Source organism: Jatropha curcas, chromosome 11 (assembly GCF_041381405.1).
Source record: "Jatropha curcas cultivar XTBG-Jc1 chromosome 11, XTBG_Jcur_1.0, whole genome shotgun sequence".
In the NCBI taxonomy this organism is placed as follows: domain Eukaryota; kingdom Viridiplantae; phylum Streptophyta; class Magnoliopsida; order Malpighiales; family Euphorbiaceae; genus Jatropha; species Jatropha curcas.
Window position 1 is genome coordinate 9,310,396 of NC_143161.1, and position 16,047 is coordinate 9,326,442.

Consider the following 16,047-nt stretch of genomic DNA (forward strand, 5'->3'; position numbering starts at 1 on the left):
TGGCATTGGTCGACCTTCAGCTTGGAAGGTTCGACCATTTTGTGTTTAAGTGTACCCACTCCTAAATCCTTGGTTGCAGAAGTAGAAGTGGCAGTCAGATCATTATTAGTGGTGCAAAGACGTTTTTTCAAGTCATCTGGTCTAGTCATGGGATTCTCCTCATCATGCCCAATAGAATCCTGACCAGTGCTCTGCCCATCCGTCTCCATGACACCTGCTGAAGAATCCATAGCAACACAGCCCCTATCCACTCTGAGGAAGGACTGGCGAAAGATTTGGGATGGCAACATTGCTGTTCCCGTGCCAACCAAACCCCCTGAATGTAGACTGCCCAAAACAGTATCCCCCACAGGTTCTGATCTTAACCAAGAGCTCGTCAGTTGTTGAGTTCTCCGTCCAGTCGCCCGCAAGCTCTCATCCCACATGGGCTTCAAGTCTCCTTTCTTATGTTGTAGAAGCAAATGCTTTTTTATATTGAAATACAACAACTTTATCATTGTCATTTTATAAATGCTTTTTTATAGTCCTTATCTTTAAACTAATAGGTCCTTCTGTCTAAAAAGTTCATTTTGTGCAGTTAGTGCCAAATGAAAAGCAAAAATACCCTTATCTTTCATTTACATTTTCATTTTGAACGAAAGCATCCAACTCTCTCTCTCTCTCTCTCCTTTATCATCATCACCATTACTCTAACTCTTATCAAATTTAATTGTTCTGATCTCATCTAGAAAAATAAGAGAGGAAATTGAAATAAGAGATGGAGGAGACCTCCTATCCTTTGGTTTGATTCAACTAGCCTTTTAGAGTCTTTTGTATTACTCGGTTCGATTTAAAAGATTTATTTTGGGTTTATTTGGCTTCATGGCTTTTTGACTTGGTTTGGGTTAGAAGTGATTTATTTTGATCCTAGAATGTTCTAATGCAACAACTCAAAATATTTAATATTTGTGAAATAATTAATATAATAATTGTTACCATACAATTAGTTATCTTATTAGATTTTTATTATTTATTTTTAAGTAGTGTTAACTTATCAAAAATTGAGGATTAAGAAAATTGAGAATTATACCCTTTTTTAGAATTAATTTGGAATATATATATTAAAATATGGACAATGATACGAGGATAAAGACCGTCAAAATCCTATATTATCTGATAGCTAAAGTTTATTTAGCTAGAGTTTATTTAGGATATGGAAAATCTAATATCCTTTAATAACCGCTGCTGTATCCACCAATCACGATGGCCAGAGGCGAAATAAGCCAAGAACATCACATAATTTATATCAAAACGCAGTAAATCCTGTGAAATTACCAGTTCCACAATCAATTTCTACATGTAATTTCAATTTTTCATCAAAACCCATTTTCAAAAGCTAGGTTTAGTGATGCCACAATTTCCTTAACAGGTTCACAAATTATTCAAAGGTAATAAGTGTGGAGAGCTTAGAGGTTAGTGCTCACCAAGAGAAAGGAGATCGCCGAAAACAGCAAGTTCTAGCCGGAAATAAAATTGCCCTTCTCCTTTATTCTTTTCGTCTCTCGATCTTAAGCCAAAGAAAAAGGAGGTCGAAGGTAAAGAAAGAGGAGAGGAGAACGTAAAGGTAAAGAAACTGGAGCAAGGCCATGGCTTATGGCGGCGCAGCCACTACAATGACTGGAGCAGCAGCTCCAACTATTAAGCAAGTGAAATTGGAGAGAGAAAGCGAGCTTAGAATTGAAGTGGCAAACGACACACCGCTTCGCCTTAGGTTACTAAATGGCACTGCTGAGATATATGGCACCGAGTTACCTCCCGAAATGTGGCTCACCTTCCCTCCTCGCTTAAAATTCGCTGTAAATCTCAATTCCTAATTGCTACTTAGAGGAAAAATTGTTCAAGAAATTGTAACTTTTAGGTAATAGTTTATGTTTCTTGTCATAATACTTTGGTTTGCAGGTGTTTACTTGGTATGGAGCTACAATAGAGATGGACGGTCCTACTGAAACTGATTATACTGCAGATGAGGTGCGGTTGCTTGTTTATTGATTTAACTTTTATTAGTTGATGGATTTCGTTGATAACAATTTTTAGTTGCAATAATGTGGTTTCCAGACTCCAATGGTTAGTTATGTAAATGTTCATGCTGTTCTAGAAGGAAGAAGAAATCGTGCCAAAGCTTCATCTTCTAATGGTCTCGAGTCTTCTCAGGTAGTTTTTAATTGTTAATTTATATGTATGTCTTACTTTGTTGTGGATGCCTTTGTGGGCCGATCCTATGTTAGGAAGGGCAATTAATTTTGGCTGTTGTTTAGGGCTTGGCTGTCGCTTTAGGATTAGTAATTTAATTCAAGTTGTTTACTCTCCTTTAGAATAGGAGTTGCATTTATCTCTATTTTAAGGAGCCTAATTTATAGGTTTCCTATTCATGTAGTAAGTCTAGTCCTGTTTAAAGGACAGTTAGAATAATAAAAAGCAAGTCAGAATTTCACTCAAACACAGAGATCTGGAGCTCTCTCTCTAACGAGGTCCAAGGTTTTCAAGTTCCCTTTGAAGAGCTTGAGTTAATTATCACAATAGGTTGCAAGAAGAATCAGGACTAGGGGAAGTTAATGGAATTAGACTTTCCTGTAAATCGCCCTTTGACAAGATCCCATTCTCGTACTCTTGACATACTTGTTTATCAACTTGTCTTAGTTCATTTGATTCTGAATATAGATTTGAATTTTCTAACTCAGTTCTTAAAAGGGTTGTGCTTGACTTGAAATTTTAATTACCAAAATAAAGTGAGAAGTTAGAATGTTTTGGTACTGAAAGGATATTGATAAGCTGTTGAAAATTTTTAGATGGTCTGGTTATCTTGTGTAATGGTGGATCTCGCTGAGAATATATAAATATTTGTAATAAATCTGTATCCAACATTGCACGGATCAGATGGCACGTGATACATACATTTGTTGTGTGTTGTATGAATACTAAATCAGTAACTGCTTCTCTGAGTACACGAGTTACAGTTCCTTTATATATGGCTGTAGGTATGACAATTGCACAAACTTCAGTAATGTTTATGTGTACATCAGCTTAAAAATTTTGACCTTTTTTTACTCATTGCAAGCATTTCCACTACTTTTATGTGGATGAAACTCCATATGTTAAGGTAGATTTTGTATGTATTTGGTCATTGTCTTTGGTCCTTCTAAGTTCTTTTGCTGTTTAAATAGTGATATGTCCTGTAACAGTGCCAGAGAATGTCCTCACGGGAATTGTTTGAAAAATTGGTCTAATCATAGACAGCAATAGCATCAGATATGCTTTATCAAATGGACATAGCAGTTTCCACATGACAAGGACCTTTCATAAATAGTTTATATTGCAGTATATGAGCCAGTGACTCATAGTCAGTCGCTTGGATGAGGAACCCACCCGAAGCAGATGTGAGTAGTCAAATGGCAGCTATCACTGCTTATAGACCTGAACTTTGGGAGACATTCATGGATGGGTTGCTTCATTGAATACGTTGCAAATGCATTTAATTATTCTAGTTTGAGCGATTTCGAATGTAGTTCATGCTTCAAATAACACTGGCGGTTATCACAGCCCTATGGTTATTGCAATTCTTTTTATTTGCAATTTCTTGGAAGCTTGAATGTATGTATATAATTCCATTTGTTAGCCCAAGAAGAGTTTGACTTACATACCAATATATGGTCCAGGGTCCCAGGGTGATTGTTGTGGGACCTACAGATTCTGGAAAGAGCACCTTGTCAAGAATGCTTCTCAGTTGGGCAGCTAAACAAGGTTGGAAACCTACTTTTGTGGACTTGGACATTGGCCAAGGGTCTATAACGATTCCAGGATGTATTGCTGCTACCCCTATTGAGCTGCCTATTGATCCAGTGGAAGGCATTTCTCTTGATATGCCACTGGTCTACTTCTATGGGCACACAACACCCAGGTAACTAATTTTGCATTTCAATCATTTTTCATGAATTTTCATAACCTATTTGGTCCATCGGCTGGAAACCTAGTGCAATCAATGGGTCAAGTGCACTTTGGGCAGAATAAAATGTCTAAGTTGTCAACTTTGTGAGGTTTAAAAAAGAATTTTCTTTTATTTTTTCTTTTACAGTCAAAATGTAGATTTGTATAAAGCACTTGTAAAGGAGCTTGCTCAAATACTGGAGAGACAGTTCACTGGAAATGCTGAATCTCGTGCTGCAGGAATGGTGATCAACACTATGGGATGGATAGAAGGTGTGGGCTATGAGGTAATGGAGTTTTATTCTCATATGATGTGTCTTGATAATTTAGTGTTAATACTTTAGTTCAGGCATGATTGTTTTGATATAATTACTTGAAACCTGTTGTTTAACTGTCTTCCTGTCTTTCATTTCAGCTGATTCTCCAGGCAATTGATACATTTAATGCAAATGTTGTTTTGGTTTTAGGTCAGGTAAACAATTAACACATCAGACATTTCTTCTTTATCTTTCTTTTTAATTCATTTTTTATTTAATTATCTACTTCAGAATCATTAATTGCAGCATGCAAGCACTCTTGTGTCCTCATCCTCGTCATCTTTATATTCTCTTAAGTTTTTATTCAACATGCAACTGATGATTCAATGTAATGGATCTGTTGGACTTGAAATTATGATGCAATGGACATTGTCATGCTTGGTTTCATCGTAGGTCCAACAAAAGCAGTCTTAGATGAAAGTTAATATGTGGAAAATAATGGATCTGGAAAATTTCCTTTTCACATTTCCTTTTCTTTGGTATCTTCTTAGCTTTGCACCAGTTTTTGATTGCTTTACAATTATGATATTTTTTATCTTTGATTAATGCTTGATGAAATTTCAACCCTTTGTCATTGGAACATTATGATTTTCTTTTCTGAACAGAGATGGTTTTGTTTTTTAAATTTAGTTTTATGAACTTCTGGAAATTGTGCTAGATGTTGATTGGAAGCTCCACTTTCTAAAATGAGACTTCATTTCTCGGACAATAAAGATTGCACTGTACTTTGGCACTACTTTTAAAACAGGTAGCAGGTATCTAACTAACAGTATTTTGCATAATTCAGTGAGAATATGAAAATCTTAGGTCAAGTATCTTTAACAACAGATAATATAGGAAAGCTGTTTGTATGTTTTTTTGCACATAAAAAACCATCCTTGTTTTCCATTTGTCAGCTAACTTATCATTATCCAATATGTTTTCTCTTTTTTGGTATTTGGGCCATGTAACACAAATTGTTTGAAATTTTTACCTGTGAACTTTCTCTCTCTAAATTGAAGTGTTGGTTCTGATCCTCCATTTATTGAATAAGCATTCTTTTGAACTTTGTGCAGGAAAAGCTTTTCAGCATGCTCAGAGATGTATTAAAGAACAAGCCCAATGTGGATGTTGTGAAACTTCAGAAGTCAGGCGGTGTTGTGTCCAGGACTTCAAAAGTCCGCCAAAAGGCCAGGAGTTACAGGATCAGGGTAAATTCAACTTTTTTTATATGCTTGGATTTCAGAGAGTCGACTATGTTTCATCCCCATGCTCTTTGACCTGATTCTTCTTTTTGAGTGTTTAAATTTGCTATATACATAAAAATTTCCAACTTAATTTAGTGAGGGTTTTAATTGGTGAAATTGACGAGATAACGTGGTGCTCTTTTTCTCAGGAATACTTTTATGGCATTGCTAATGAGCTCTCTCCTCATTCAAATATTGCGAATTTTAATGACTTGTTTGTATATCGAATTGGTGGTGGGCCACAAGCCCCAAGATCAGCTCTGCCTATAGGTGCAGACCCTGTTGCAAACCCTCTTAGAGTTACTGCTGTGAATATTGATCGGGATTTACTTCATGTTGTTCTTGCTGTTTCCTATGCCAAAGAACCTGATCAAATTGTTTCAAGGTAATTATCTACACGTCAAATGGCAATTTTCATAATTGTACATGCATTATTTTAGGTCTAATTAATGCATATAGCTGATTTAAGTTATGAAGTTTGTTAAATGATAATATTATCATATATAAAAACTGAACTTTTAGTTTTCTTCAGGTATTATGTTGTACTAATATTTTTAATTTATACAAACTACCCTAAAATTTATTTTTATGATTTAGGTTACCAATTATTTTTAAAGAACATACATATGTCTATAATCGGTTTTTCAATTCAGTACAATGGTACACTTCTCAGTCTCGGTATTGCTAAATTCCTATAATGGTACCATGACAGTAAAATACATATATTCAATTTATATAGATACTTATAGTGTTCAATTATTTTCTGTTTTCAATTTTTTAATTCAATTTGGGAGTACCAAAGTCCGTGAATAACCCTAGTGTTGGCTGAATCAATTTTTTATCTGATGAACAAATCATATATAGGTCGTGTTCAGTAATAGGCTTTAACGTAGTTTTTTTATGTTTTTATGAAACGTTATTCCCTTTAAAGTTTAATGGAAATTCTAGTAAAACAACTGACTATTAGAATAACTGCTAATTTTGCCAAATAGGACCATAAACCGCTAATATTGGACCTAGATTTTTGAATTGCATCATGGAAAGGTCTTTCGTATATTTATTGCATTACAATTAATGTGTTTTCATGTTTGTTAGTTTCCTGATGTAACAAATACTGGGAGGCATGTGCATGCCCCACTGATTGTGAAATATTCATTTAAATTTCTTATCTTTGACTAATATGAGGCTTTATGTCAATGTTTGGTGCAGTAATGTTGCTGGGTTTATATACGTCACAGATATTGACCTTCAGAGGTTAGGTCTTCTGGCTTTTTATACTTCAGAGGTTAGGTTTTCTGGTTTATCAATTTTTGATTTGATTTCATTCTGAAAAACAAAAACTTTTACAGGAGGAAAATTACATATCTTACACCAACAGCTGGTGAACTCCCAAGCAAGTATTTGATCATGGGAACCTTAACATGGCTCGAAACTTGAAGTGCATCATTTAGTAAGCCTTTTTTAAACCTAATTTAGTTGTTGACAGATGACAGACACCCTTAACTTTTACATCGGTCCATTATATCCTTTAATTTGTATAATTATACTTGTTTTTTTTTTTAATATGTATAATTATGCTTATTGAACATTTCAATCTATGAAATTGTATTTATTAAATATTTTATTTGAATGATTAAAATTTTTGAAAATTATTTCATAATTTGTGTTAAAGTGATGCATAACTTATTCAACACGCTTGATTGTCAATAAAATGAAGATTGAAGAAAAGTGGAAAGGGAGGAGACACCTTTAAATAAGATAAATTGTCAATAGATTAAATGATTCCACGTTATTCAGGTTGTATATGCATTTACGACTAGGTTAGGTTATGATTTAGTGTACGAATGTGGCATTTACAACTAGGTTAGGTTATGATTTAGTGTACGAATGTTAAACCTTTGATTGTGTGTCAACTTGATATATATATATATATATATACTCTTATTTTTTTTTAGGTCTCTTGGTGAAAAATCAGTTTATTTCACTAAAAATAAATGATAAAATGAGTCTAAAGAAAAAGAAAAGAAATTTTACCTTTTGATACAAAATTCAACCACATTTTACAAACCTTGACATAAAGCAAAAGCAACAATAAAAGCTTCTTTTTCTACTTCTTCCTTTTCGCCCATCTTTCAGAGCTAATTGCGGCTGATCAAACACAGACAATTACAATGACTATGAACATAAGAAATAGGAAATTTATAAAAATAAAAAAGTGGAAATGACATCCTAATTAAGTCTTGTAAATCCTAAGTCTTTGACAAGGATGTTTATCTAACGATTTTATATGTTTCTTTGACAATAAAGCCTCATTCATAACATACAAAAAACCTCCTAATTTATTGTAATTACCATATTTTTAGGATACAAATATATTCAAATAAAATTTAAATTTAAAAGAAATACAAATTATTAGAATTAATGAATTCTATAAACGAGTAATGTTACAATTTAAAAGAACTCTTGTAGTAATTACCATGGTATTCTCACGTCTTTTAAAAGACGTGAGAAGTGAAATAGGGTGAGTATTCAGTATAACAGAATTGAATTGGTTTGATTCGGTCTGACTGAATAGATTCATGTCAACCAAAATTACATCGAAGACCGTAAAAAATTGATTTAAAATCGAACCAAACCATATCGGTTTGGATTTAGTTAGGTTATTTCGAACTGAATATTCTCCTTTGGGCGTAAAAATCAATTCGGTTCACTATGCAAGTAACCGAATCAAAAATAAAAAATCCATTTGATTTTATTATTTGAACTAATCGATAATTGAATTTTAAAAACTTTGACCAAATCAAACTGAAATGAATCGGTTCGATTCGATTATTCGGTCCAAACCGAACACCGCTCACCTCTAGTGTGGAAGGTCACGAGATTGAATTCTCTTAACTTGTTATTTAAAGGCTGATCCATTGACCTTTTTGTGATTAAAAAAAATATTAAAAAGAACTTCAATATTAAATTTTTTTTTAACAAAAATTCAGTTGCAAATGAAGTAAATTTCATATGAGATTATTTCAAATAATATATAAAAAAAAATTGTGTTATTAATACTTATATTAAACTTTGAAATCTTAATGAAGATTTAAAATAATTATTGTCGGTGTGTTATACTAAGAAAATAAAAATATTGAATAGGTCTATTGATATATGGAGGATGGCTAGTTCTTCTTATGAGAGGATTAGATAAAAGATGCCAAGTGGCAACATTCATTTGTTGACTTAAATTTATGAATGCAATATTTCAAAGATGTCTTGTTTCCTACAAAGTGAGACTTATGATGGAATTCTCACTAATAATAAATCCTCTCTCAATTTTAAAATATTGCAATTAAAATTATTGTCTAGATAACATAATAAATTGGACAATCATTTTCTTCCTATACACCAAAAAAAAAAAAAAAAAAAAAATTGCATCCCATGAGAAAATTTTGCCTAATTTGACAAATGATAAGATTTTTTATTTTATTTTTCTTTAAAAGGTATAAAATAAAATGATGAAAACTATATAAATAAGGTAGTAGTGATAAGAGTCAAAGGCATAGTTGGTGCATTATTTGCATAAAATAAGGTGAGTGGATAATGTGGCTCATGGTGAGTGGCAACAATGCATTGATGAGAGTACTAAGAGAGACTATTACATCACATATATAATATAAGTGAATTGGAATTTATGACGTTCTCTGAGTCGAAATCATTCTGATTCTTTAAATAAAAAGTTTAAGTGTTTAATTCTTTCTTATGAGCTATATAGCATAATCGGAAACTGCTCAGAAACAACTGTGATATAAATTGATATATAGATGATTTGGAACAAACCATTTTGTGTTCCATAAAATTGTTGTATTTTATATATTTCATCCTTAAATTTTCATTTTTTTAGTTCTCATTTTGCTTTATTAATTTTAACTCCGGTTGAGTTCAAACTTTGGATCTCAAAATATTTTTAGAAAAAAAAAAAAAAATTAATGCCATCATTTACTAGAGTTCATTTATCCCTTTCTTTTTGTTTTTACTTTTACATCAAATGTTTTTCTTGAAAAAAAAATATAAAAAAACTAATTTATAAATTATATGCTCAAAAAATTGTTTTATAAATTATTAAAAATATGCTAATAAATAAATTTACAGATTTTAAAGATATGAAAATAAATTTTACTTTCATGCATCCTCAATGGTAATTCATTACAAATAAATGATATAATTTTTAATAAACTTTGGACCGTTATTTATATATTAATTATTTTTAGGTCGAATGTGTTTTTTTATAACAAAAGAACCCAATTATAAAAAATATAATATTATTCCATAAATTAATAAAAGTATATTAATAAATAAAATTTGCAGAATTTAAAAACACAAAAATGAATGTTTCTTTCATACTTCAATTATCAATAAATTATGTGATTTTGAATAATTTTAAGCCTATATTAATAAATTTCTTTTATGATTATTAAAGCTTTGAATGTTAAAAGGAAAATATCCATTATAGATAGAGATTATCCTATTTAAATATCAGGTTCAGAAGGAAACGCTATCCAATATCATGCCCACAATTTTATCTGGTTCATTGGTCTCGTAGAATTAACAAATAATGCATTAGGGAAAACTCCTGCAAATATAATAAGATACAAGGTTTATATCCATTTATAAGATACAAGGACCCAAATGTTTTTATCTAAACTAGTAATAAATATATCCATTTATATATTTTTTATCATATGATTTCTTGTCCGGGAATATGCCAATGTTACTGTTATGACCAATCTCTCCGTCTCTCTTGCCCGACCTGCCCTTTTTCTCTGTTTCAAACTGCCCGCACTGCCCGTTCTTGAACACTTTCCCTCTTTCTCAAGCACCACCTTCTCTATCTCAAAGCTCCTTTTGACTAAACTTCACAAACTGGGTATTACTGGTGTTTACTTGTGATCCATTGCTTCTTTTCTTTTTGATGGGTTCAAATGATTCAACTAAGATGTCTTGAAATGGGTTTTCTTTGTCTTGATTAGTTTTTGAGCTTTTTGATTCATATTAGAGATGGGTTTGGGTCCTGACCCTATAAAGGTAAAAACTTTTGAAAATAAATCAAACAGCAAGAAGAAGAAAGATGGAGGAGATGAAAAGGAGAAACAAGAGATTGGTTGTTGGGCTAAATTCAGGTTGATTGGAAGCTGCATGCCTTCAAGATCAAAAGTTGATAACTCTCTAAGCGGCACCACTACTCAGTATGGTAATCATATCTTTATTTTGCGTTCTTGATGATTTTTGGTCAAGTTACATTTCATTAGGAATAGTATATTTTGGTTGTGAAAGTTGATTTGCTCCTTTAATGTAATTGTTGTTTGGTTCTACTAAATAAGGTAAAGAGGAGCCATAGCTTCTTTGAATTTTTAGGACTCTTTATTTAGTAAAGTTAATTTTATCATCAGGGTCCCAATTTCATTGGTAGTTACCGTGATGATTGAGCTTTTATAATCTCGTTTTTTTTTTTTTTCCTCTTTTTGTTCTGTAATTGATTTTTTTCTCTTTTGGGTTGGGGGTAGGTTGTAATAACCTTAGATCCAAGTATTACCGGCTGTGCCATTCCTGTTGGCTGTACTGAGCAGTGAGCGGCACCATATTACATTCCTAGAGAAATGACCTTCCATTGTTTCACAGGTCTAGTGTTTTGAGACTGTACAGACAAACACTGCCCCAATACTTATGTCCTTTTATGTTAAAGAGCTTAAGAAAGGTTATATTCAGTTGGTTGGTTGGAGTCGTAATGAATTGTTGGTTTTATGGTAGTTTGTTGTAGAGCAACTCTGTTTGATTAAACATCACAATTATGATATTTTGATGTCTTATATGACTTGATAGAAAGCCTTTACTTGTTTAAATTTCATTTATTATTAAACTCTCGAAATAAATTTTTTGAGTTTTTTAAATTAGAAGAGCAAAATTTAACTTTTTTTTCCTTTTATTTCTTTGGTCTTCAGTGGAAAGTAAATCTACAGATGAGAATAGCAAAGACCAACCAATTGTTCCTGTGATGTCCTCTACTACCACTAGTAGTGGAGAAAGTGCCTCATCCACTCCAAAATTCAGTGAGGAACTGAAGCTTGCTTCTCAGCTGCGGAAGTTCACATTCAATGATCTAAAATTGGCAACTAGGAATTTCAGGCCTGAGAGTCTTCTTGGGGAGGGTGGTTTTGGTTGCGTCTTCAAGGGTTGGATAGAGGAGAATGGAACTGCTCCTGTGAAACCGGGCACAGGGCTTACTGTTGCAGTGAAGACGCTCAACCATGATGGACTTCAGGGTCATAAGGAGTGGCTTGTGTGAATCCTAGCTCTTTTTGTCTCATTTCTTGTTCTTTCAATCATAGATGATTCTTCTGCTTCCATATTAGTAGAACTTTAATGTATTTTACAATATTTCAGGCTGAAGTTAGTTTTCTCGGCAACCTTCTCCATTCCAATTTGGTTAAATTGATTGGTTACTGCATTGAAGATGATCAGAGGTTGCTGGTGTATGAGTTTATGCCCAGAGGAAGTTTGGAGAACCACCTCTTTAGAAGTATGTAATCAAGAAATTTATTCACAAATTTGCTTTATCTATGTTGGATATATAGCTTAACCAGATTTATACTGTGGCACGTTAGTGTGTTTTTTTGAAAAAAAAAAAAAAAAAAAAAGAAAAGTGAAAAAAAAGTGTCATTTCATCAATGGCCTGAAAATATATGCTTCTAGGTCCTTTAGGTGACTTGAGTGTGTTAGGTTTACCCATGTATCATTTGCGTTAAGAGGGAGTCTTAAATGTCAGATATATTGCTAAAAAATGGAAAGCCTTGTGTGCATGTACTTGTCTAAGGAATTTTCTTATAACTACTGACATTTAAGTTTTAAGCAGTGATTTATTCTGTGCTATTTCATTTATGAGACAATAATAATTATTAAATGACAGATATATTTACTGGGGAATGGGAGAGACGTAAAACGCATAAACATTAGTATGCAAGTTCCTTCAATCTTTCGAAAGAGCACTGAGGTTTTCACTTTATATATGATGTAGTTTTCTAACATTGACTCCATATACTCCATTATTTAGACTTTCTGCTGATGCTTTTTATAGAATTGAGTAGATTGGAGCTAGATGCTTGCACCAATCAACTTTAACTAATAAAAACTAGTTGATATTTATCGCTTGCAATCTTGCAACTGTAAGGAGTGAGAGGTACTTTTGTATGTTTTCCTTTTACCGTATGCTTAGAAGGGGCCTAGAGTCTGTGAGGTTACAGCAGAATGGTTCATGGCCTGCTCCCTTGTTATGATGTCACCTTCAGGTTGCTGAAGGATTTATTTCTTTGGAAAAATTTTTAAGCTGTCTTGTCGATTTAGGGAGTTTCTGTATTCACTAGCCTATAGAAATGTAATTTCTCAATTAGATTTGAAAGGTGATCAGGAATTGAATAGAACAAGGTAATCATACAGCAATTAATCTCTCTCTCTCTCTCTCTCTCTCTCTCTCTCTCTCTCTCTCTCTCTCTCTCTTTCTGAGTGAGGGGTAAGTGGATATCAATTCTCTATCTTCTTTATCAATGCATAAGAATAAGTTCCACTACTAGGAGTTAATTTGCTGCATTTTGTTCCAACTATATGTGTGCCACCATGTACTTGGCAGCCTTAAAATCTTATCTTATTTTCTTTGTTTTCAACACGTTCTTTATTTTTGCCTCTCTAATATTAATAAATTTATTTGCTTTGGATTTAAAAATATTCTTCTTCATGATTGATGTTTAATGTTCCCTGGTAACAACCATTTCATATGCAGAAGGGTCCTTGCCTCTTCCTTGGTCTATTAGAATGAAAATTGCACTTGGTGCTGCAAAGGGTCTTGCCTTCCTTCATGAAGAGGCTGAAAGATCAGTGATATATCGTGATTTTAAAACATCTAATATCTTATTAGATGCAGTATGTGGCTGAGACATGCATTAATAGTAAATTCTTTTCCTAATATTACACAATTGTTTTTTCCCTTTCTCATTGATAAAACCATTGCAGGATTACAATGCCAAACTCTCTGATTTTGGACTCGCCAAAGATGGTCCTGAGAGTGGTAAGACTCATGTATCTACTCGTGTAATGGGAACATATGGCTATGCTGCCCCAGAGTATGTGATGACTGGTGAGTGGTGTTAAATAGTTTTTTTTCATGTGTTTAAGCATACTTTGGTTAGAGTTGCTTGTGAATTTCTGAATTTCCTTTGCAACCCTGAATAAGGAAACTGTGTAATTGTCATAAAGATATTTGCACGGTATAGATTGTTTGAAGAAAACACTTAAATTGCAGCATATGACCTTAAGTTGTGTGTGGATGAGATGCTTTCATTACATGCTTAGGGCTGCAAATGAACCAAAACTCAAACAAACTGCTTGAGCTCAGCTCATTAAGAGCTTGACACAAATTCATTTGTTAAGACAAGCTAGCCAAGCTCATGGTTCAGCCTAAGTTCAGTAGGTAACCCTTATTGCCAGGCTTATGAGCTTGATTAAGACAGACGTTTATGCACACATCACAAGTGAGTGAAAGCAAGTTTATGTCCCATGCATAACCTACAATTGCTTAGGGTTTCAAAGAGGTGGATGGGATCTCTATACAAAAATACACTTCTTGGGGCCTCATTTATTTTGTCTCTCATCCTTGCTTGTCTTCTGTAACATCATCGTATTCAGAAGTGGCAGCAGTGAGTATTTGTAGAAATTATTATTCAACAATTACAACAGTCCCGATCTTTTAATGCTTCAAGCTTCAAGCCAACAACTCAAAAGGTTGTTTGGCCTGAAGACTGGACAAGCAAGGCAAAAGGCATGCTGAAATGTTGTCTGAATTTTGTTTCACCTGAGCTTGCACCTGTGTATTTACAATGAGCTGGTCTTGAACATTTATAGGTGTTTGGATGTGTTGGCACCTTTTCATTCAGGAAGTTACTCCTTTATTTTTGAGGCTGGAGGCAACCATAAAAAACCTTGTTTTTTATGTGCATAGCAGATGGGATCTTTAAACTAATTTGCCTTATCAGTTGTTGGCTGTCATTTTGTGGAAAATTGCTTGTCATCTTTCCATGTTCCTGGTTGTGATTTGTTTGTTCAAAGTCATGCTTTTGTCCTTGCATCAAGGATCTTATTGGCAATTTTTTTTAAGGCATCTAGAAAGCAGTTATGACAGTGAGATTTTCATTGACTTCCTCGTATTATTTAACACGCACTAAACTATGTTTTTCAGTAAGCTACTCTCGTACTTCTAAATTCTCACTATTATAGTATTGCAACTAGTATTACTTCAAGTTTCAAATGGCATAAGGACTTAACATGGTAGAACTTTTCGATCTAAGAAGTGTTGATCTACTTTTGCTCATTATCTGATGCTATACTGCTCATTCCATGTTGACTTATAGGACATTTGACCTCAAAGAGTGATGTGTACAGCTTTGGAGTAGTTTTACTTGAAATGTTGACTGGCCGAAGATCCATGGACAAAAACCGCCCAAATGGGGAGCACAACCTTGTGGAATGGGCAAGACCTCATTTTGGAGACAGGAGAAGGTTCTACCGTTTATTGGACCCTCGTCTTGAAGGGCACTTTTCAATCAAAGGTGCTCAAAAAGCTATACAACTGGCTTCCCAGTGTCTTAGCCGTGACCCAAAAGCCAGGCCCCGGATGAGTGAAGTTGTTGAAACACTAAAGCCTTTGCCTAACTTGAAGGATATGGCCAGCTCATCTTATTATTTCCAAACCATGCAAGCAGATCGTAACAAGTCAAATGTGCATACTAAAAATGGCATCAGAACACAGGGAGGATTTGTAACCAGGAATGGACAGCCATTGAGGAGCTTATCAAGTCTAAGTGATACACGTGCTTCTCCATATAACCAGCCTTACCAGTCTCCAAAACCTAATGGGAAAAAATCATAGCTCTACAGTTGTATGTGTGTATATGTTCAATCAGCTCCTATTTCTCAGTAGCTTCATCAGTCCAAACATATTAGGTAAAACTTAAAAGAAATATCAGAGGATGGTTCCATCATTTTCCCTGGCGGAGGATGGTTTTTTGTTATTCATCTGTTACTCACATATAGGTCAAATGACGGAACAAAGCACCTCAACTTACATGGTGCATTGTGGTAGGTAATCATCAAGTCCCAGGACGCCCATGTGCTTTACTCTGTTTCATTAATTTCTCATGTGCATTCTCTGTTGAGATATTGAAGTCTTTTAAGAGAGTTAAAGATATTACGGAAATGAGAAAGGTTATATATTTATGTGTGATATTAGGGAGGTGAGGTTATGGCAGGGATTGGTAACATTTAACAGTAGGTGGATAAGAACTGAGAAGGGATCTTTGTTTGATTTTTTATCTGATCATCATGCTGCTCTATTTTCTGTTCCATTTTTAAGCTCTATGATATTTTTATGCAAATGGGTCTCTATATTATGGAATTGATGTAAATATAGATACTAGATAGGGCATCTTGAAATGGTGTTCTGTTTAGCACTTTGT

The 16,047-nt window shown here is 33.7% G+C and overlaps 2 protein-coding genes across 3 annotated transcripts; both read left to right on the forward strand.

The window, feature by feature from the left end:
* The first annotated feature begins 1,209 nt into the window (after positions 1-1,209).
* LOC105642601 (protein CLP1 homolog) lies at positions 1,210-7,120 on the forward strand. The gene is made up of 10 exons (XM_012227481.4): positions 1,210-1,835; positions 1,939-2,007; positions 2,095-2,190; positions 3,693-3,934; positions 4,109-4,247; positions 4,376-4,432; positions 5,333-5,467; positions 5,653-5,888; positions 6,713-6,757; positions 6,853-7,120. The coding sequence occupies exons 1-10, from the start codon at positions 1,626-1,628 to the stop codon at positions 6,938-6,940; spliced, it is 1,317 nt and encodes a 438-aa protein (XP_012082871.1). The 5' UTR covers positions 1,210-1,625; the 3' UTR covers positions 6,941-7,120.
* Positions 7,121-10,202: 3,082 nt separating this feature from the next.
* On the forward strand, positions 10,203-15,936 carry LOC149492528 (serine/threonine-protein kinase PBL34-like). 2 transcript variants are annotated; one of them, XM_089716291.1, is made up of 6 exons: positions 10,203-10,739; positions 11,488-11,825; positions 11,930-12,065; positions 13,320-13,459; positions 13,550-13,673; positions 14,944-15,936. In XM_089716291.1, exons 1-6 carry the CDS (start codon positions 10,547-10,549, stop codon positions 15,459-15,461), a joined length of 1,449 nt encoding a protein of 482 aa, XP_089572417.1. In that variant the 5' UTR covers positions 10,203-10,546; the 3' UTR covers positions 15,462-15,936. The 2 variants fall into 2 exon arrangements, with proteins under 2 accessions (XP_089572417.1, XP_089572418.1); XM_089716292.1 differs by having other exon boundaries at positions 13,323-13,459.
* The last annotated feature ends 111 nt before the right edge of the window (positions 15,937-16,047 follow it).